The sequence below is a fragment of the Zalophus californianus genome, chromosome 11 (genome assembly GCF_009762305.2).
Source record: "Zalophus californianus isolate mZalCal1 chromosome 11, mZalCal1.pri.v2, whole genome shotgun sequence".
Taxonomy (NCBI): domain Eukaryota; kingdom Metazoa; phylum Chordata; class Mammalia; order Carnivora; family Otariidae; genus Zalophus; species Zalophus californianus.
In genome coordinates this window covers 44,052,242-44,073,859 of record NC_045605.1, presented here as the reverse complement: position 1 = coordinate 44,073,859, position 21,618 = coordinate 44,052,242, and the positions used below count along the sequence as shown (strand labels likewise).

At 40.1% G+C, this 21,618-nt stretch overlaps 1 protein-coding gene across 1 annotated transcript in view; it reads right to left on the bottom strand.

Annotated features, from left to right (window-relative positions):
* Window positions 1–511: 511 nt before the first annotated feature.
* CTSC (cathepsin C) overlaps window positions 512–21,618 on the bottom strand; it is a 38,640-nt gene continuing 17,533 nt past the window's right edge. Inside the window, exons 3-7 of the mRNA XM_027579271.1 lie at window positions 20,057–20,223; window positions 15,362–15,511; window positions 11,471–11,586; window positions 5,888–6,019; window positions 512–4,573 (exon numbers count right to left, since the gene is read on the bottom strand). Coding sequence (XP_027435072.1) covers window positions 4,071–4,573; window positions 5,888–6,019; window positions 11,471–11,586; window positions 15,362–15,511; window positions 20,057–20,223 — 1,068 coding nt within the window. The 3' untranslated portion in view covers window positions 512–4,070. The remainder of the gene's footprint in view (window positions 4,574–5,887; window positions 6,020–11,470; window positions 11,587–15,361; window positions 15,512–20,056; window positions 20,224–21,618) is intronic.

Sequence of the window (21,618 nt, the reverse complement as noted above, 5' to 3'; positions counted from 1 at the left end):
GTAGAATTGAATTTCAAAAAACAAATATGCCTTTTAGGACAGAAAGCTACAACTCAACGTTTTGGATCCGCATCACATCCTCAAATTTGGAAGAGTAGAGGTTAAATTTCTCACTTCTCCCAACTCTAAGCATTTAAAGAAAAGCAATCTTGAGAAACAGACTTCTGAAGGGAAAAAGGAGGAAACCAGCAAAGGCACGGGTTGCATTTTCTGTCCAAAGGCTAGTTTCTCTCCTGAGATTTTGGTCAGCTGTCAGCACGAGGACATTCTGTAGCACAGGCGGGTCTGCTGAGGTTTCAATTATTTTACAGTCCAGGTGATTTCACATTTTCAATCACAACTACGGTTCAATGAGGCCAGTGTTCTACAGCTGATGAAATGAAGGCCCAGTGGCTAACTGACCCACTACCAATATTCAATTTCAAGTCCACCCAATTCCTGTCAGAGCAAAAGACTTTGATACATTTAAAGCTTTCCAGTCATGGTCAGGAAGTTTCCACTTAACTTTAGGCCAGAAATAAATCTTTATTACAGTTAAGACATAGAAATATTAATATCGCTGTATTTAGAGGACAACTGTTAAATTAAGCCTTCCAAACCACCACACGTGGACTGAAGCTTAGAGTACTTGCCCCTGAGAGATAATAGGATTTCTGAAAGCTGGAAAACAACTTAGAAATGATTTTACAGAACAAGGTGAGCTTATGTGTCTCGCAACATATGGATTTCTTTCTCCTTTTGTAACTGGGAGGCAGCAGGAACAGTAGAACGTTCTGGATTCAGTGGAATCTAGACTTAGCATTATTAACTAGAGCCCCAGGTATGCTACTTCCCCTCTGTAAGCCCATTTTTATTTTAACAAGAGATGAACCAGATAATCTTCCAGCACTAATGTTTTGTGACTCTATTATGCTTACCTTATCTTTACTGGAAAATCCAAAATAGGAAAATAAACATATTACAACCTTAGATTAACCTTAGTCTTTTTTGCTTTAAAATTGCAGTGACTTTTTTCTCAGCCATAGCCTTCCAAACTTGATGGCCTCTCACTGTTTTTCTCTCGACAGGGGTAGCAACAGAGGCACTCATGTGGTGAAGGATGTAAAAACCTCTGTACCAAGAGGCGCCTGGGTAGCTCAGTTGGTTAAGCGTCCGACTTTTGGTTTCAGCTCAGGTCATGATCTCAGGGGTGTGAGATCAAGCCCCGCTGAGCACGGAGTCTGCTTGGGACTCTCTCCCTCTCCCTCTGCCCCTCCCGCTCGTGCTCTTTCTCAAATAAAATCTTAAAAACAAGCAAACAAAAAAACCTCTGTACCAAAAAATTCAAAATGATCTCCCTCAAGTTTTTGAAGGTTTGTTTCTTTATGCTAGTGTTCTTCTATAGATTTTCTTCCTTAAAAGAATCTCATTAGCTCCTCTACTCTCATAGATTGTTTATTAATAGAACATGTCTTAGCTGCCTCCTCATAGCAAACAATTATTTTATAATTTGAATTTAGAAAAGGAAGACTTGAGTAATAACTAATATTTACATTCTCCTATCTTCCAAGCACTGTTTACATGCTCTACATATTAGGAAGGCATTTAACCCTCAGAAAACTCTGTGAAGTAGGTACATGTATATCCCTTACTATTCAGATCTATCCAGTTCTAGGCTTTGGTGGTTAGAGGTCAACTAGAGGTCAGTGAGCAAGTATGCCTGGCTGGGAAACTGCCTTATCTGAATCTACTTCGGTTTCCCCACTTGGGATGGTGAAAGGCTTGAACTTAAGTAAGGCAAACAATGGCATCCGAAAGTACAAATCTATTTGGTTCCGTCATTGCAACAGCAAGGATTTAGAGGGAGAGCTCACACAGGGAGGGTTATCTATCCTGCAGTTCAGGCACCTGAAGCACATGTGGGTTAAGGAAACTGCCTCAGGCTTTATGGCTTATATGAGGCAGAGCCAGAAAGCTGATCCAGGCACCAGGCACCCAAGTCAATGCCATGCTTGTGCTTGACTGCCCAGCTAAAACTTTATTTTCCTTTATGGGTGGTGGTGTCTCCACACATACAACACTGTTGTTCTCCTGGATAGGTCTTTGGGGAGGTTAGCCCGAGTTCCCATTCCATTTTTTGCAGAGCTCCACCCATCAACAGACTCTGATTCCATGTTCTAGTAGCACCAATAGAAACAGTTTTAGATTACGAAACTTGTTTTTTCTACAGCTTAAGAGTTTAATCACACAGCTTGAGGAACTGTGATGTTCCATTTAGTCACCATCTTTAATGAATTCTGCCACTGGGGATGAAGCAGTGATCTGTCATCTAGAAACAGGAAAAGCAGACTCCCATAGCAGATAAATTCAGGTTGAAGTGCAGTGGAACCTGAGCTCTCGTTCTGGGTAATCCCTCTTGTAATGTCAAGAAATTTAGGGTCTCCTCGAACCATTGCTTGTCAACTAATCATGCTTATGAGAATTGTTTCCCATCACCAGTTAGGTTCACACCTCTATGTAGTCTTTCAATATTTCCCAAAGTATTTTATGAATGATATCAGCAATGATTCTCCTTACGAGCTCGGCCAGGGTTCTCATGAAATTGTGCACAAGCACGGGTGCCCTGCATCTTCATGACTTACTCCCATCGGGGTGAGCAGATAGCAATGCAGGTGGAAAACCAGAGGATAAGCTCCTGCTTTCCTGTTAAATAATACCTTATTGGTTAAGCTGACAGGTAATATCTCTAAAAGTTCTAGTGAAAAGTAAATTCATGCTTGATTTCAAAGGCTATTTACACTTTCACAATAGCAACAAGGAAAGCGAGAAATAAAGTAAGACTGAGACGGCATTCATAGCTCCTTGGAGGCCTTCCACATGACAAGCACCCTGGCTCTGCCTGCCATTCATTGCGTCTGCTTCTGAGTCATCATGTGGTGAGAGAGTCAAAGGCATGTGGCAGTGCGCCAGGACACCCAAGAAGCCACACCTTACACATGGGGCATATTCCAGCAAGGAGAGAAAAGACGTCATTGTAGTGAACTGCAATACAAAAAGTCGAGGCTTCAGACAAAACTCTGACGCTTAACACGTGAAATTTCCAAGTATACACCTAGTATCTCCAGTCATTTTTGATTTTTTTGGTGGAAAGGGCTGAGACTCAGTCTGAAGATCTTGCTTCTACCCAGGCCCAGTCATTTACCACCTGTGTGACCTGACCCGTGTCACGTGCCCTTTTCTAAGCTAATCATTCTTTCCATGCAAAGAGAGGAATAGATCCCATGAGCTCTACGGTCCCTACCGGCTCCAAGAGGCTTGTGGATTTTGCTTATGTTTTAGAACTCTGACCACCTAATCTGCCTGATTGTCACATCATTTCTAATAGATGCCACCTGTTTAACCCCACAAAGAGATTTCATATCACTGTGAAATATCCCTTGGAGATCCAAGATCAGCCCAAATCTAAACTGCTAACTTCTCACTAATTTACAAATGCTCACCCAGTGAAGGCTGACCAATACTTCCAGATGCAAGATACACCAAAAGAAAGTTTAATCAGTATCCAGATCTTTATCAAAACTGATTTCTATTTTTGGCCTCTAGCTCATCAAATATCCATGGAATAATTTTAGGGTTAACTAGTCATTATTTGAGTATACCCCTTATCATAGAGGTTCATAGTTTGTTTTTTTAATTGAAATACACTCAAATTCTTTGTTTTCAAAATACTTATTACATAAGTAATAACCATAAGTCTAACTGAAAGGGTCAATGGAGAAACCTGTTAAGCACACATATGAATTCTATAATCTCTATCACCTGAACACTTACAAAAATCTTTTTTTTTTTATTTTAAAGATTTTATTTATTTGAGAGAGACAGAGAGTGTGCGTGCACTCATGATCGGGAAGGCAGGTGCGGGGGAGGTAGAGGGAGAAGCAGACTCCCCGCTGAGTGCAGGACCCAACCTGGGGCTCGATCCCCAGACCCTGAGATCATGACCTGAACCAAAGGCAGATGCTCAACTGACTGAGTGACCCAGGAGCCCTCGTCTTGTGACTTTTACAGTTTAAAAGGCTGGGAACTGCTCCCTACAATTGAGGAACTGGTGTGGCTGCCATGGCTATGCTCTCAATGGCACACTCATCAGTTCCTCTGCGGATCCGGAAGTAACCATTCTCACCCCAACTGGCGCCCCAGCTGTTTTTAACAATCCAGTAATCCATCCCAGAGGCTGTGTCAGTGCCATAGCCCACCAGCAAAACGGCATGATTCGTCAGCTCAAAGGGGTTGAAAGGGTCTCGTAGGCCCGTGTGGTAATAGATCCCTGTGTGGTAGTGGAAGAAGTCATCATAGACTTGAAAAGCAACAGCCATGGGCCCGTGATGGACCAGCTCGAGCTTCATCAGGGCCTCGTTGCAGCCGCCATAGAAACCTCCCACATAGTGGTACTCGGAGGAATAATAACGGAGGCAGTCCTTCTTCGGTTTGCACGGAGAATCAGTGCCTGTGTAGGGGAAGCAGGCCTCTTCCACCAGCCCAAAATCTTGGGCATATTTTCCTGCGATGAGGTACGGGAAGCCACCTTCACAGCCTGAGGAGGAATAACACACAGTTATTATTACCCCTCTGTTAGAAAGGGGCACAGAAGAAATGGTCCCATTTTTCTTTTTTTCTTTTCTACTCCATTAATTCTTTGTTATACTCAGGAGTTGTTCTTAGCTTAAATGTTACTTCGTTCATTCATCCATAGCCCTCTAGCCAACTATTCTCTCATCCCCATCTCATGAACAGTTATTTGGCACCTGGTGTGGAAGGTAACTATAGCATAGTGGTTACATGGGGAGGCTCTGAAGCCTGACCATGGAGGTTCAAATCCTAAACTGTGGAAAGAATTTAACTTCTCTGTACCTCTGTTCACTTATCTGTAAAATACAGATAGGACTAGAACCTTCCCTGTAGGATTAAATTAGTTACTTAATGTAAAAGCAATAAAAGTTGGCTACTATAGTCATTATTAAATAGCCAGACACCACAACATGGCTCTTCCTGAAGGAAGTCTTCTCTGATCACCCCCTGTGAACAAGGTCTAAATCCGGTCCCCATTACCCTCCTCCAGTCCTTGCTGTATTATACACGTCCATAATCCTATATTTTTTCTTCAACGTTCCTTTAATTACTTAATTTCTCCTTTCCTCACTTCAAAGCTTCATGAGGGTAAGGACTGTCTCTGATACTCAGTCCCCAGGGCCTAGAAGTCACACTGTTGGTGTTTAATAAATATTTCAGAAGGGACTAAAAGGCCCAATGACAAACAATCATTCCTAAGCAGTTTCACTTTCTAGTGGCCAAATCTGGAGATGACAGCAGAAAACTTTAAAATGAGAATGTTTTGCTCTAAATCAATTGCAGCTGGGCTTTCTGCATCATTACACAGGGCCTGTTCTGAAAGCCCAAGGACAGAATTGTCACTTTCTCAAAGGGGGAACCAGTGTGAGTGTGGTTTTAATATGAATTTGGTTTTGGAGTGAAACTTTAGTTGGAACTGAAACTCTAATGTTTAGAAGCTATGTGGCCTTCAAAATATTATAGAACAACTTCATGTCTGTCCCCTGGCAATAAACAGGGATATCTACTTCTCAGGGTTTTGAGCATTGTTGGATAATGTACATAAAAGGCTCCAAAGAGCTAGTGCTCATTCAATACGTAGTAACTACTGACATTTTGCTGAATGGTGCAGTGAATTCCATGAGAACCACTCATTAGTAAGTGATAAGGATTGAACTCCAGAACTTGCACTCAGGTGCTCCGACTCTGGACACCACGCTCTCCACTACACCATCCTTTTACCTTTGCCGACAATGGCCAACTGCACCCCAGTGAACAGTGCCTGAAATTTAACACTCACCTTGAGCATACTGGCTGCAAGAGACCACCTCCTGCGGACTCAGGATTGGGGTGTGCGTGTTGTTGGTTAGTATTCGGAGTCTTGCTTCCAGCATACCCATAGAAGCAAATGAGTAGCAGCTTCCACATGATGCTGGTGATTGAAAGGAAAGATATGTAACCAAAGGGAACTCTGAAGCACTTGCAAAGAAACACAGACAAATCTGAGTGGAGAGATACAGTAATATATTTATATTGAGTGTTGCTGTTGTTGTTCATGAGGATCAGCCCAATATAGAAGATTCAATGGAGAAATACTATTAACCTTATAGGCAAACATAAAGATCTCAGCTTTTTCACCAAAAGACAAATGTTACTACATGGGGCTTTCCTTGAGACTATTTTAGGAGGCAAAACAAAACAAAACGAAACCCAAAAAACTCCTCTGGTCTCATTTGATAGTATTCTTGATAATGAAGAAATGATATAGGTCCACAGCACGTGGAGCCTTTCAGTTCAGAGAAAACTATGGAGGGATACATGTGAGCTGAGCTTTTCAGTATCTCAAGAGCAGCATTTTCTTTCTCTTTTCTTTTCCTTTTTTAAAGATTTATTTATTTGAGAGCGAGCGAGCACACACACATGGGGGGGGCAGAGGGAGAGAGAGAAGCAGACTCCCTGCTGAATGCAGAGCCAGGACTTGGGGCTCTATCCCAGGACCCTGGGATCATGACCTGAGCCAAAGTTGAGAGTAGGATGCTCAACTGACTGAGCCACCCAGACGCCCCTCAAGAGCAGTATTTTCTAAAGCTGCTTGTTGGGGGGAACGAACCCAAAGAATGGCTCAGGTATGGGCATATTAGAAAAAGTTCAATTTACCCACGGTCCAGGAGGCAAAATATAACAAAGTCCGAGAAAAGTAAGAGATTATAATTATAAATGGTGAGATTAAAATTATAATGATGGATATGGTATTTAAGGTGGCCAATGAGGAAGTAAAACTCTAAGGATGGAGGTAGTGAAACTGAAAACAGACTGGTTCTAAGGGAAAAAGGGGAAGAGCAGTGCAGCTGTGGTTCCCTGAAAAGTGTCCCCTGGAGGAAAGAACATGAAGAGTAGCTGAATGGAGGTCGGGGAGCAGGGAAAAGAGAACTGCTTTAATACCTGGATGCTCTGTTGAAGACAAAATAAATGTATTTAAGAAGCACATGCTAGGAATATAGTTGCTATTTCAAGAGAAGGAAGAATGTTTTGTTATGAGGTAATTTATATGGACAATATTATCTTTCTGTGTTTCCTCAACAGATGTGGGTAAATACATACATACATTTAAGAAAATATGGCATGCATGTAACAAAGCTGGGATTTCAACTTGTTATAATTCTAGAAAAAAAATGAACATAATTTTAATATCTCTATTACTATAGAGCCTCTTTTACCTCTACCACTGATATAAATTCTACATGGAGATATGCTTGTACCAAATCCCAAACATTGGTATTAAATGTAGTTATACACAACTGATGTTATTCAATGCACTAATATATTATTTACCAAATTATTTGAATGGTGAGCACTCCCTTATGCACATACAGTAAGATTAATGGACAGCATTACATGAAAAAAATCATCCTACGCAAAGTGTTGCCTTTGTTCTCTTTAATAAATCTGAATTTAGTAATTTAGTACTGCCTTCCTTAGAGAGAGAAGTATTCAAAAGAACACAATGCATTAGAATACCATCAGGGCACTGTTTTTCCCTTCCCCAGGTAATGTCGATTCATGTTCCTCCCTGAGTGCAAACGAAAGCCGGGACACTGTATGCTCAGCCTCCAACATCCTAAACTCTTCCTGAATTACTTATATTGCTTTCCTCAGACTAAACTGTGAATTTCCTTGAGCGTACATAGGACATGTGCCTTCTTCATCTACGTGCCTGATGCAATGAAGAAACTCCATGTATGTTTATAGAAAGAAGACTCAAATTAGGAACAAGTAGACACATATTTACAACGAGGAAAAAGAGTGACTTCATCGGAAGCAGTCAACCTTTCCTTGTTTCTAAGCTACCAGGGAGGCAGAACCTACTGGGAGCCCTCTGGCGAGGTTCAACACCACCACAGGTCCTGGACTAGGGTCTATCAGAGTTTAACTACCCTTTAACTCTTCCATTTCAGATGTTCCCCAAACTTTTCCCTATAAATAGCTCAGATTTATCCATACCTTCTACTGCTTTTGCTGCCAAGAGATCACCTCAATTATGAAGATTAGGACAAACGCTTGGGAGAGGATCTTAAATTCATCTAGTGTACTATTGACTTGATAATGTATACACGGAGACTCAGAAAGAAGCAATGACTTGTCCAAAGTCCCAAAACTAACAGATGGCAGGTGCTAGTGGCTAAGTGTCTCCTAATGCAACTTGTGCTCTTTTCAGTTCATAGGTCTGCATCTACTTTAAAGAATTTTCAAATTTTCTTCCCCATCATCTAGTCACTAACCATGCCAAAGTTAACTGGCACAATTTGTTTTTGGAACCATCCAAGTAACACTATCCTTGGGAACCCCTCTTTCAAACGATAGAGTGTCAAAGAACTAGATCATCAATAGTAAACTGACAAAGCCAGTGTTCCTTTCATGTGTCTTCTAATAAATAACCTCCCAGGTATCTGGAAATGGCCCCATTTTGGTCATCCAGCTTTCCTGAACCACGGTGGCCACAGAAATAATCACTCTTGCTACTAAGCATGGAACGCTCCTCATGGGACCATCCAGCACTGTGGGAGGGCAAGGCCATGTGTCCATCCAAGGACTCAGAATGTGCTGTGAACAGAGAAACCAGGGGAATGAGGTAAAGAGATGACCTTCCTCAAGCCACTGACGTTCCCAGAAGAAGGTGTCAGCTGCCAAGGAAATTAATGCCTCTTTTCAAACAGTCAAGGCCAGAATGTAGATTGTAAAAGGACTATTATCCCTTAAGAAGACTAGAGCGTAATAAAGAATAAGGGGAATCTGACCCAGAGGTCTGCAGTAAATATATTTCCACAATCCCCAATAGGTAAACAGGATGATTCTCACGTGGTTTAACAGTGTTAGGCTGCAGCTTCCCTACAGGGGAGAGCACGCTGAGCTAAGAGTAAGGAATCGGGAGTCTTCATCCTCAGCCCATCACTCGGCCGTGGGACCCTGGGCATATCACTGGACCTTCCTGGCATCTCTTTTTATCTTGTGTGTAAAATGAACAGCGTGGAACAGAGTGTGAGGTGTCTGCATTCCAGCTCTAAGGGTACAGATGGTATTTAGAACAAGGCTTAAATGAACTAGAGTTTAGACAGTAGGAAAACACTGCACTTCCTAACTAATGTGACCTGAGAGACACTCCCCTTCTCTCCTGAAGATACAATCATAAATAAAGACAGCATAGTGGGGAGAAGAATCCAGAAAGTCCAAGTCTTCCAATTTCCTAGCTTCTCCTCCCTCTCACACTTGGAAGAGATCTAGCTACACAGCTGGTGCTTAAAGCTGATTTCAAGTATAAAGGTAAAACCTCATTTGTCCTCCCAATATTTCTTTTTTCCCTTAATCTTGATTTGCTCTCTGAATACAGAAAAGTTGTGAATTCCCTTAAGTTGGGTAATTCTGAATTCTGGTTTTCTAGAATGCTGGTGTTCCTAAAGTGAATGGAAATTTCCAAGTAGCCCCGTATTTAAGAAGAGAAAATAACTAATTTTTCCCCAACCTAAAGTGCAAAAAAACAAAAGGAAGTCAAAAGAGGAACCTTTAAAAATTGCCCATGTCTGTACAAATCATATTTATAGCACTCAAACAATATGGAAATCAGAGACAACAGCTTTTGCCAAGCTACAAGAAAACCAATGTCAAAGAATTTGGCTTTAAAAAGTCTAATTTCTGCCCCTGAATTATTGTCTTGTCATCAGTCAATTGTATCTTTCGGGAAGTGAGTGGAACTAAGCTTCTCTTTTGACCTTCTCCTATGCTCCTGATGAATTTAAAAAAAAAAAACAACACTTTATTAAGTATTTACCCTATGGTATTTTAATATTTTGCTTGCAGATCTTGCTAAACTGCAAGTCCCTAGGCTGAGAGCCATGCCACAGTTGTCTTTATATCCCCAGCCATTAAAAAAAATCTTAACACATGTTAGATGTTCTATAAACACTCTGTAATATAGCAAAAGCAGCCACGTGCCAGGCTTTCAATAATCAATGCTTGACATTGCATTATTTACTTAATCCTGTCAGATAGGTACAGGGAATCTGTTTGATGACAGAGTAAATTTTAATCCTCTCTTAACATCAACCCTTTAATTTCACTTCCCATTCATTCCTCAATTACCTTCAAAGTTCTCTCACTTCCTAACCCTCCTTTCCAAAGAAGCCCTCCCCAGGAAAGGAAAGGCAGGGGAGAATTTTCAGGATCCATAATTTCTCTAGAGCTGAAGAGTCCCAGAAGAACTTGTAAAAGCAAAGACAAAGAGATGAGATCTCTGATGTCATCTGTAGGACAGGAATGCAGCTGGCTGGCTGCTCCAAGACCTGCTCAAAGCTCCACATGCTCAGAACACTTGGCAAGAATTCAGCGAGCATGGAACTGAAGGGCTGGTGGTGAATGCTGAGCAGTCAGAGGGGCTGATTGTCATTGAGTTTCTAGGAAAGGGGAAGGACAATTTATCTTTGGGTGTTATTAATTTATAATCATCTCAGGAGACACTAATCAGAATGTTTCCAGACAGCAAATACTACACCTATTTTATAGTAACAAATCAGTCATGTGTACTATAATTATCTTCAAAATGAGCTTAGAATAAACCTGAGTACGGTATAAATGATTCTCCGAGTCATTGTTGGCTAAAATTTAGGATAACAAGATAATTTGCTATCAAGTACTATTAGAAGAAGAGTTATTAAATCTACTCATACTGGATCAAATTTCCAAAAATAATAGGTAAAATGCAATTAGAGTGATACTTTTGGTAAATCTGGGCTGTGCAAGGCCACCATTTAGGAAGTGGGGTTAATACTTAGCATCGTATGTCATGTTCTGACATAAAGTGAATTAAAAAGGTCCTTTACACAGCTCAAAAAATTTGCTTTACCAGAAAAAAAAAATTAAAGGATCCATTTTTCTGGGCTCTTACAGTAACTAAAAACTAAATGATGGGGGGCAGGGGGAGGTGGAGAATGGATGGACAAGTAGCAAAGAAGGATTCCACCAAACCACTTGTAGAAGGAAGACCAATTTTAATTCTATGCAATCCTTTGTTTCTACATGAGTCTCTCCTACTGGGGAGGGCAGAGGAGTTTGTCTTACCTATTACTGATTAATTTCATTAGCTAGCTAGAACGTATTTTGAGAAGGATACTCAAGAATGCTGGGCTCAGCTGGAGAGATTATCTATTATCCAAGTCTATGATGGATACAAAAAGGAAGAGGTGGCCGTTGGCCAAATATATTCCATTTCTTTACTAAAGTGGATCATGCCTGTTGCATCTCTGTATCCCCAGAATCTACCAAAGAGCCTGGAACATAGTAAATGTTCAATAAACATTTCAGAATGAATAAATTAAAAATCAGACCTTTTTACCTTGGTTTCGAACAGGACTAACAAAATTGGTACCATGAACGTTTCTCCAATCCCACGATGCTGGCAAACGTAACATCTTCTCCTGTAAGTCAGTGGTCAGGGGTGCGGGTTTGGGCCTGGGATGGAAATACACATCTGACTTCAATATAGAGTCTTTCCATTGAGGATGACTTCCTCACCTTTAATTCCGTGACTTCAGCTACCTGGCTGCCTAGAATCCAGATTCAGGCCCAAAGAGCACTTGTCCCATCAGAGTTTCCATTACACAACGTGTCCATTATGCAATGTGTCAATTATACAACTAAGTTTTGTCAGTGGCTTTCATTATCTGTGTCTTTTTCAGGATCTATTAACTTTCTTCTATGAAATGACACTGGTTCTGTCCATCACAGAGATGCTATTTTAAGTATGCTTAAATAGCTGCATTTTCTTAAACAGATTTTGGCCAAGAAAATAGACACATGGGAAGTTAAAGATGGCCTATGAAGGAAAAGAGAGGAACTACCGAGGTTTGACTCAGGAGATGGCTGGTAGTGATGATGAGGCAGCTGGAAAAGAAGGGAAGCAGGCACAGAAATTAGAGGTCTAAGTACAAAGTAGACTGACCAGCTCCATCAACAACAGACAAAAATGCTTCATCATTATTGACCTGCAGCCTACACGATATGGTTGCAAAGTAAGACACGAAAAGCAGAGTTGCCTGGAACGATGGATAGACACATTGTCTGGAAATGAGAAAATTGTTCTACAAGCTTCTCTGTATTAGCAGTGAAAAACAAACAGCATTCTAGCTCTAGACACACTAGATTTCTTGGGTGCTTCCCAAGTCAGCTACATGACTTCAGTGTTCCAGGTCTTTGCGCTGCTCCATTGAAACTGCCTATTGCCCCTGTTTAGAAGAAATCCCTTCAGGAGTTTTTCCCTCTTAATTTAAGGACTGCTCCCACAGCAGCCCGGGCTCACGAACCCCCAAGGAAAACTCACTCCTAGGCTCCATCAATTCTGTAGTTAGGACACTACTATTATACCCTGATAATGTGTATCTTTCTGATCCTGTAACTACTTGGATTTCTCATTCAACTTGGCAATAGCCAGACTGCACTGTTCTAACTTTTCAGTGGTTATCCTGTGCTTTATACCAGGTTCCAATTTAGTCACTGGTAAAGATTCTTTCTGGACTTCTTCGTGTCCTCTGCAACTACTTCCAAGGAGCTCCCTTCCGCACATGCTTTAGAGAGGCTGTTAAGTCAAGGCTAGGACACAATGGAAGGGAGCTAAAATAGAGGGAGAGAAAAAAGAATCACATATTAATAGCCATCATAACCTTGAGAATTATAAAAATAGACAGCACATTCCATAAAGAAATGTCAATTTTCACTAAAATATTAACTAAGCCAGGGACATTGCTGGAAGCTGTATATGACACAGAGATGAACATGAGGTGCTATTTGACCATATGGAGGACAGTATTAAGAGACATGAAACAATAATTAGAATCACAAATAAAAAGAAGTTGTAATGTTATAAAACATACAACTTGGATAATACCCATGGAATAACCAAGGTACATAAAAAAGCTATGCACCATGAAAACTGTATATATAGGGCAGGGGAAAAATCAAACCAAGAAACAAATCTTGGATACTTCCTTTAAGATTTATAAGTAAAAATTAGGGTACGAACAATTTTAGAACTGAATAAAGAGTTTCTGGGATCTCACACTGAGAGGCCAAAAGATTTGATCAATCAACAGATATTAACCGATTGTTTTGTATGTACTTAAGGATACACTAAGTAATTTAAAAGATAACGAAGGAATTGAAGTTTGGTAGCAAAATGTAATTTCAGAGCAGGTATCTTAGGGTCATACTGATCTCCTACAAGTGGTTTCACCACTTACTAGCTGTGTGACATTTGTCAAAGAGTTTAACATCACAAAACAATCAGTCTCAATGATGTGAAAATGAAGAGTGAAAGAGGAATTGGTGAGACAGACAAGACTGCAAACATTACCGGTGCACTATACATTATAGGCTCTTAATCATTTGGGTCTAGATTCTTTAAGAATCTGGTGAAAGCTCTGAACTCAGGCAGATGACCATACCTAATATATTTTTCTACACTTCTGGCAGTCTCAATGACTCCCTAAACCTCATGTTAAGAATTTCTGAGAGATTCTATTATGTTACTGGATTCTTCTAAGAGGACTAATTTATATACAAAAATGCTAATGAAAACCAGACAGCCAGACCACAATGTTTGCTTCGGTATTTCCCATTTCACTCAATTCTATCTTCGATCTTTAAATTTCTATGGAGACTTCACCTTAAAAGCAGCCCTTCATAAAGCTAGCCCTTTCCTAAAATAAAAGTGGTTGGGTGGAGGGCATCAAGGTAAAAGCAGCATGGCCCATGATGCACTGCCAAGCAATTATGTCTAAGGCTCAGATCTTTTAGGCGGGAGCTCCAGGACCAAATGCTGACACCTCTTCCTCTCACGCTCCTTTGGATTTTCACTAAACAGTTCTCGACTTCCTGTCTCACACATGCTCCATCACTTTAGCGAAACTGAGAAGGGACACAACATGCTCCCTTTCTTAATTTCCATTAACCAGAGTGTCCCATGGACTAGAAATTCCTTAGAATACACTTTGAGAAATACTGTACGAGATCCTTTGAGAAAGGGGCAGAATAATGAGAGAATGCTATCAGTTGAGATAGGAAAATTCTCCATACAGCCTTGCAGTTGAAAAATGTCAGAGTGTTAGGATTATTAGTCTGCAAATGTAAAAATTAGAAATGTATTTTAGTTAATTAATCAATTAGTGGCCTGTTCAAACAAAATCTGAACCAAAACTCTATAGATATTAAGAAATAATCATTGTATTCTCTGAAAACTGGAAAATGTTTCAATGTATTAAGAGGGAAAATAACCTAACTAGCTTATTGAGTCCCGGTGACTCCATATTAGTTTCCAGTTCTCTGCCCTTCGGTTATACCAATTTCTCCCAGAACAGGACTATCCTTGGCCATTTAACCCATGTTAAGGGACCATATATTCTGATAGATCCAGCTATAGTTTGGAGGAAATTTTTAAAAATCTGCCAAATTCCTGACTATGTAAATTCAAAGTATTTTTGACCCCATCTCCTAAAGTAAGAAGTATGACATGGAGTATGTAAGCTAAAGATGGGAAGTGTCAATTCTGGCTGAGGGTAGTAGAGGTACATTGATCTATGAGAAGGAATTTTTTTGCTGGACCTTATAACAGAGAGGGTTTTGAGATTTTTTACAGGTGACAAATCTGACAGTTATTGTAGGCAAGGTGAGGGATACTTGAAGCAAAGGGAGTGGCATGAACAGAGGTAACTTGAAAGCAAAGATTTCGGTAATTGTGTGTCATCTTGTTTGAAAACAAGTCATGGTACTAATATAGGCGTGGTCAAATTTAGATGGCTTACCCGGTGAAATGTATTCATGAGATAACAGGTGGCAGCACAGCCATAGCCAGATACAGGAAGATGAAACTAGCATTTTAGGGAATGGCTGAGAATGGGGGCTGGAAGGGACAGGACTAGAGAGACAGGATGTGGAAGGCTGATCCATAATGCAGCAGAAAAATGACAAAACCCTACACTGGTGTAGAGAAAATGGCCGGGGAATGATGGAAATGGCAGATGCTGTGAAAGCAAGACCCATCAACAGGACTCAGAGAGCACCAGAGATCTATGGAAAGGAGAGGAGGACAGTCGGAACAAAGATACCCTAAAAAGTTTAGGTTGCAATGACTAATAAAATGGTGGGCAAACCAGGGACAGCAGGTTGGAAGGAAGGGTGGCATTCAACACAAACAGCTTTATTAGTGAAGTGATAAAGGGATATGCTTTATTACCTTGGGATTCTCTGGCCACCACCTCTCCTCATCATGTCTCTCAGGGTGAGAGTCTCATATTCCGTGTATCTGGTTGCAGTCCAAGACTTCTGAATGGTATTGATTGCTTTCACAAACTCGTGGTTATATCTGTAGAGCTTATTAGAAGAGCTGCCAACAAAAATAAGGTAGCGCCAGTTACCCTCTTGATGTAATTGAAGGTAATATATATATATTTTTTTTGGTGATGCAACTGAACCACTTTATTCAAATCTCCAAAATAATCTTTATTCTACATTTTTAGTGTATTAGCGGGGGGGGGGTCATATAATACTGAATTTCTATTAACAGTCAATGGTATAGTCAAACATCACATGTTCGGAACACAAAATTTAGATAAACTGAAATGATCAGATAAAAAAATCCAACTTCAGAAAACAAAAACCAAACTATTAAGGATCCCTGAAATATTCTTACCCTTCATGAAACTTCACTGGACTCAAGTTATTTTGTAGTGAGGCATTCAGAATATGCCCCCATTAACCCAGCTCAAGAATCCTTGGGAACCATGAGTAACTGCATCAGACTCTCTAGAAATAAATGTAATCAATTTTTGATCTGAAAAATCCCCTTAATCTGGCTCTAAAGTTATCAGGCTTCTGAAATGCATCCTCCTCCTTGCTCCTCATATTTCAAACAAACTGTTGTTTATAGTAAGTTTCTGCTGACATCTTTTGTTCAAACAAAAGTCAGTTTCTCTGGCACCAAAGCAAATTTGGGTTTGGTTCATACATGAAGAGACAACCTATGAGGAGGGTCCAAAAAGCATTCTTCACCGTTGCCTGAGGAGAGGCACATGTATACTAACAGCCTGGAATTGGAATGACTCCTATAAAAATAAAAATTCAAGTTAACTAAGATGTATGTATAAGGATGTTCAATGAAACACTTTTGTAATAGTGATAAATTGTGAATAACCTAAATAAATGTTTTAAGATAAGGAACAATTAAAGAAATAATGGTACTTCATTTACTATCTAGTTTATTCAGTAAAAATGTACAGAACATCATTCAGTGTGTGACTATTAATTAAGGGAAACCTCACTAAAATGGAGTAGGGAGGTTGGCAGGGAAACTAGCTCTCATGCCCTACCACTCTTCATCAATTACAAATCCAAAGATTTGTAGGATTTGTAAAGGAAGATAGGGAGGGACCTTGCATGTGGATACACTTTGCTATTCCAGTACGAGGAACAGCCCAGCCAATGAGAGATAGTCACAACTTTCCCCTGGACACAGTCCAGCCAATGAGAGATTGCCACAGCTCAGCCAATGAGAAGCCACTATACTTCCAACTCCCAGTTGATTCCAATGGACTTTTTGTTTGTAAAAGCCTTCCCAACTCCCTCCTTTCCTCTATAAAAGAGTCTGCTTCTCCTTTGTTCTGCAGCTTTGCCTACAGTTTTTGCCTTAGCTTGTTTGTTCCAGTTGCGGTTCCCTGTTATTCCCGAATAAAACCATATTTTGCTGGTAAAATAATTGGCAGTTTTATTTTTAATATTAACAAGTGATATGGAAGAGTGTTCACACTACATTAAATAATAAGGCAGGATATCAAAGAAGTTTATGCCATCTGCAATGACGTGGATGGAACTAGAGGGTATTATGCTGAGTGAAATAAGTCAATCGGAGAAAGACATGTATTATATGACCTCAATGATATGAGGAATTCTTAATCTCAGGAAACAAACTGAGGGTTGCTGGAGTGGTGGGGGTGGGAGGGATGGGGTGGCTGGGTGATAGACATTGGGGAGGGTATGTGCTATGGTGAGTGCTGTGAAGTGTGTAAGACTGTTGAATCACAGACCTGTACCTCTGAAACAAGTAATACATTATATGTTAAAAAAAAAAAAAGAAGAAGAAGAAGATAGCAGGAGGGGAAGAATGAAGGGGGGGGAAATCGGAGGGGGGGACGAACCATGAGAGACGATGGACTCTGAGAAACAAACTGAGGGTTCTAGAGGGGAGGGGCGTGGGGGGATGGGTTAGCCTGGTGATGGGTATTAAAGAGGGCACGTTCTGCATGGAGCACTGGGTGTTATATGCAAACAATGAATCATGGAACACTGTATCAAAAACTAACGATGTAATGTATGGTGATTAACATAACAAAAAAGGGTATCAAAGAAGTTTAGATAGAATTAACCGTTTTGTGAAAGGATATTTATATTATAAATACTCTTCTTTAAATGCCAAAAATGGTTATCTGAATGACAATGCAGGATCACCACCTTTCCCCACCCTCTACAATTTCTACAATGCAACCTTTCTAACTTTGTAATAATAATAATAAAAGGAGAGGACGGCAGGAACTGTGTATCACGTACGTATAACATGGCAAACACTATTACCATAGGATGCAAAAAATTATCACATTGGACCTGGGTTTATATCCTTGTTACTCAAATTTGGTTCTTGAGTCCTGTATTAGCAGCAGCACCTGAAAGCCCTCTAAGTATCCAATCCAAACCACCTAAGTCAGAATCTACATTTTAACAAGATTCCCAGCTGAGTCATAGTAACATTAAAATTTGAGAAGCACTGGTTTCCCTGTTATCAAATGCTTGGGTACAGATACAGATAAATCCAACACAAAGAGCATGTTTACAAAGCAAAAAGATAGTCACACAATTCAAACATGTATCAAACCTATGTGCCAGATGCTAGGAATTACAGAATACACACCATATTATTTCTACTTAGAGAAGATTCCGTCACTCAAGTGTGACTCATTATCCAAGACTTCACAACCATGCAGAGCAAGATATACCTAATCTGAGAACATCTAGCCATACTATGAACTTTTCTTTCTCTTTTTATTTAGATGTTCACTGAGGAAGTATTTTGACATAGTCAAAAAACCTGGAAGCACTGAAGATAATAAGAAAGATGGGCAACTATATTCAGAACGTTATGTTTTTATCAAAGTTCTTCCCTTCTTGTTGCAAAGTATGAAACCAGAGAAGTACCTTTACTAAAGAGATTTTAAAACTGCCTATATCATATTTCTGACAACACTTGTACAACAACAAAAACAAGTTACAGTTGTTTGTCTCTTTAAACAAGGGGATAAAATTTTAAATTGTAAATGTGTATTTTGAAGTATTTTCTACTAATGAGTCACTATTGATTTTGAAGTATTCGAGCAACAGTAACTCAGCCCTACTTCCCTTGCTTTATCATTGACGTCTAGCAAATATCAGACACTGACATGTGCGTTATAATAACAAGGTAGGTCTTAAACACTTATTTTCAGTGTTTAAGATCCAAGTAAATTAAAAATAACGTACTTTACTATGGGATGACAGATCATTAAGAGCTGAAAGGGACCTTGAAGGTAATTTAGTCCCCAATGTTCATTTTATAGGTGCAATAACATAGGTTCTGAGCACTCCAGCTGGTAGCTTCTTCATTAAATGAGGCAACATTTGAAATAATCAAAAAGAACACATTAGTACATAGTACCTCCTAAATGGTAGGGTGAAAAGTGAACAGTTTAATAGGAAATGTATTGTTCAAGGATCACGTCAAGCAAAGCAATTTAAAAGGTAAATTCAAAATGGAGGGGATGTATTAGTTTAGATCTTGGTGAGTACCTTCCCAGACAAGAACAATTTGTCCCTTTAAACTCTTGTCCCCAACCTCTTTACTACAGAATCATTCACTCCCAGCATGGCCTGGCTTGGGATGATTTATTCATGTGTCCTTTCCATGGATTTGACAAACTAAATGAAACAGGAAGAAGTTGCTACCATTAATATCCATTTATCTTTCCCTTCCAAGTGAATAAAATCTGAAATCTCTTGTGTGGTTCAGTTACTTAAACTGAACCTCACTTAACAAAAACATTAACTGCATGTTGTAAGCTGAATTGTGTCCTTCCAAAATTCACAGGTTTAAGTCCTAACCTCCAGTACCTCTAAAAGTGACTATATTTGGAGATATGACCTTTAATAATGAAATTATGGTAAAATGAGGTCATATGGGTGGTCCCAACCCTGATATGACTGGGTGCGCTTATGAGAAAAAGAGAGCAGGACACAGACAGAGGGAGGCCGTGTAAGGACACCAGGAGAAGGTGGACATGTCAGGTCAGGGAGAGAGGCTTCCCAAAAATCCAAACCTGCTGACACTGACCTTGGACTTGTAGCCTACAGAACTGTGAGAAAATACATTTCTGTTGCATAAGCCACGCAGTCTGGGCTCCTTATGGCAGCCCTAGCAAACTACTACACTCCATCAATACTAAGAATTTTTATTTCGGTTATTCACTGCCTTGTGTAAAATTTATTTCAGTTAGTATCACCTACATTTGTTGCAACATAAACATGTATCTACGAGTGTTCTACAACATGTTATCACATGGCAATAATAAAATGATTTTTCTTTATTAGTCACTGCAATTCTATACTCTCTCATATAAATTTCCTTTAAAGCCATCACTGGTCCATTACTTTCAGAGTGCTGTGAAAAAAATACTTTCTCCTCTCAGTTCCATTACTCAACACCAGTGAATTTTTATAGAATATGGCTTCTGTTTCTAAGTCAAATAAATTTTATATAATCAAAAAAAAAATTTCCAAGAACTAACCTAGACACATACTGCTACATACTCTAAAACAAAACTAAATGTATCTCCCACTGGTGACGACTCACTTTTCCCGGAGCCTCTCAGAGTGTGCTGTGTTCACCTTCACTTTCTCAGGGATGGCTCCCATTTTGGTTCCAGTAAAACAAGCCCAGTTCCGGCCCAGCACGTCATGCACCCATCCAGGCAGGGTCTCGTTGCAGTAACTGGTTACCGTGTGACCCTCTTCTTTATACTATAATCAAAACAGGGAAGGAAACGTCAAGTGAATTGATGTTCATCTCTCAGGTCCATTTCCCTGGCTCCCATTCACAGTCAAGATGCTCTTTTTTCATTTCATCTTGGGAACCAGCCTCTGCCAACCAAAATAAAAACTTCACCCTGAGAGGTTACATTCTGAGAATTGGCCTAGAAAAGGATGAGAAATAAACTTTTCTATGATTACCATCACTAAGTGCCAAACAAAATTTACATAAGAAAACACTTCTGGGAATCAAATGCAGGGAAAGAAACATTTTTAGAGCATCTACCACATTCCAGGCATTTTACAAAAGTTCCCTCCTTCAATCCTCACAGGAACCCTAGGAGGAAGGAGGCTTCCATAACCCCACTTTACCAGCAAAGGAGTGGAGGCCCAGCTCAGAGAGGCCACGGAGCTCCTAAGGAAACAGAGCTGTGAATTGGCAGAAACAAAATTCTGCTTGGGCTGTCAGAATATAGTTTTCTACTCACAGAAGATGGACCCCGGCAAACTACAAAACAAAGAGTGAAACATTTCCATACAACAACAAAATCCTTTCTTCTGTCAACCTCACCATTGAGTAGGACATTCTGATTACGGGGGAGCTAAGAGGAACCTGATTATTAAATATGCTCTCCATTTAATTTCACGAATCTGGCCCTTTGTCTCATTGAAAGTTAATACTGAAAAACACCTACAAAGTGACAGACCTGGGATTTGAACTCATACTTAAGCTCCAGAGCTTACAAACATTCACATTATAACATCTCCTCATGGAGGAGGGACACAAAATCCAGAATGAGAGCACAGAGTTTTGGGAAGAAGAAAGGAAAAAATCACGCTAAATTTCAATGAGGAGGGACTTGGGCTGATTTCAGGCATTGACTTAATCTAATGGAACAAAAGCCCAAAAGCAGTCAGACAACACATAAACAAACTGGCACGGTGGTCAGCTGTGTTGCAATACTTTCCACAAGTACACAGTAGGTTATTTTTGGTTCATGGGCTATCGTTTGCAAACTCCTAATTAATATGACGGATAGTACTTTACCTGTGTGCAGGGGTTGGCAAGCTTCTTTTTTAAAAGCCAGAAAAATCGATACTTTAAGGCTTGCAAACTATAAGGCCTCTGTCAAAACCACTCAACTCTGCCACTGCCATATAAAAGATGTATAGGGAATACAGACATGCATGAACTAGGCTGTGTACCAATAAAACTTTATTTACAAAAACAGGCCTGTGAGGGGTGCCTGGGTGGCTCCTGCAGTTAAGTGTCTGCCTTCGCCTTGGGTCATGATCCCAGGGTCCTGGGATGGAGCTCCAGCATTGGGCTCCCTGCTCAGCGGGGAGTCTGCTTCTCCCTCTCTCCCTCTGCCTGTCTCCCCAGCT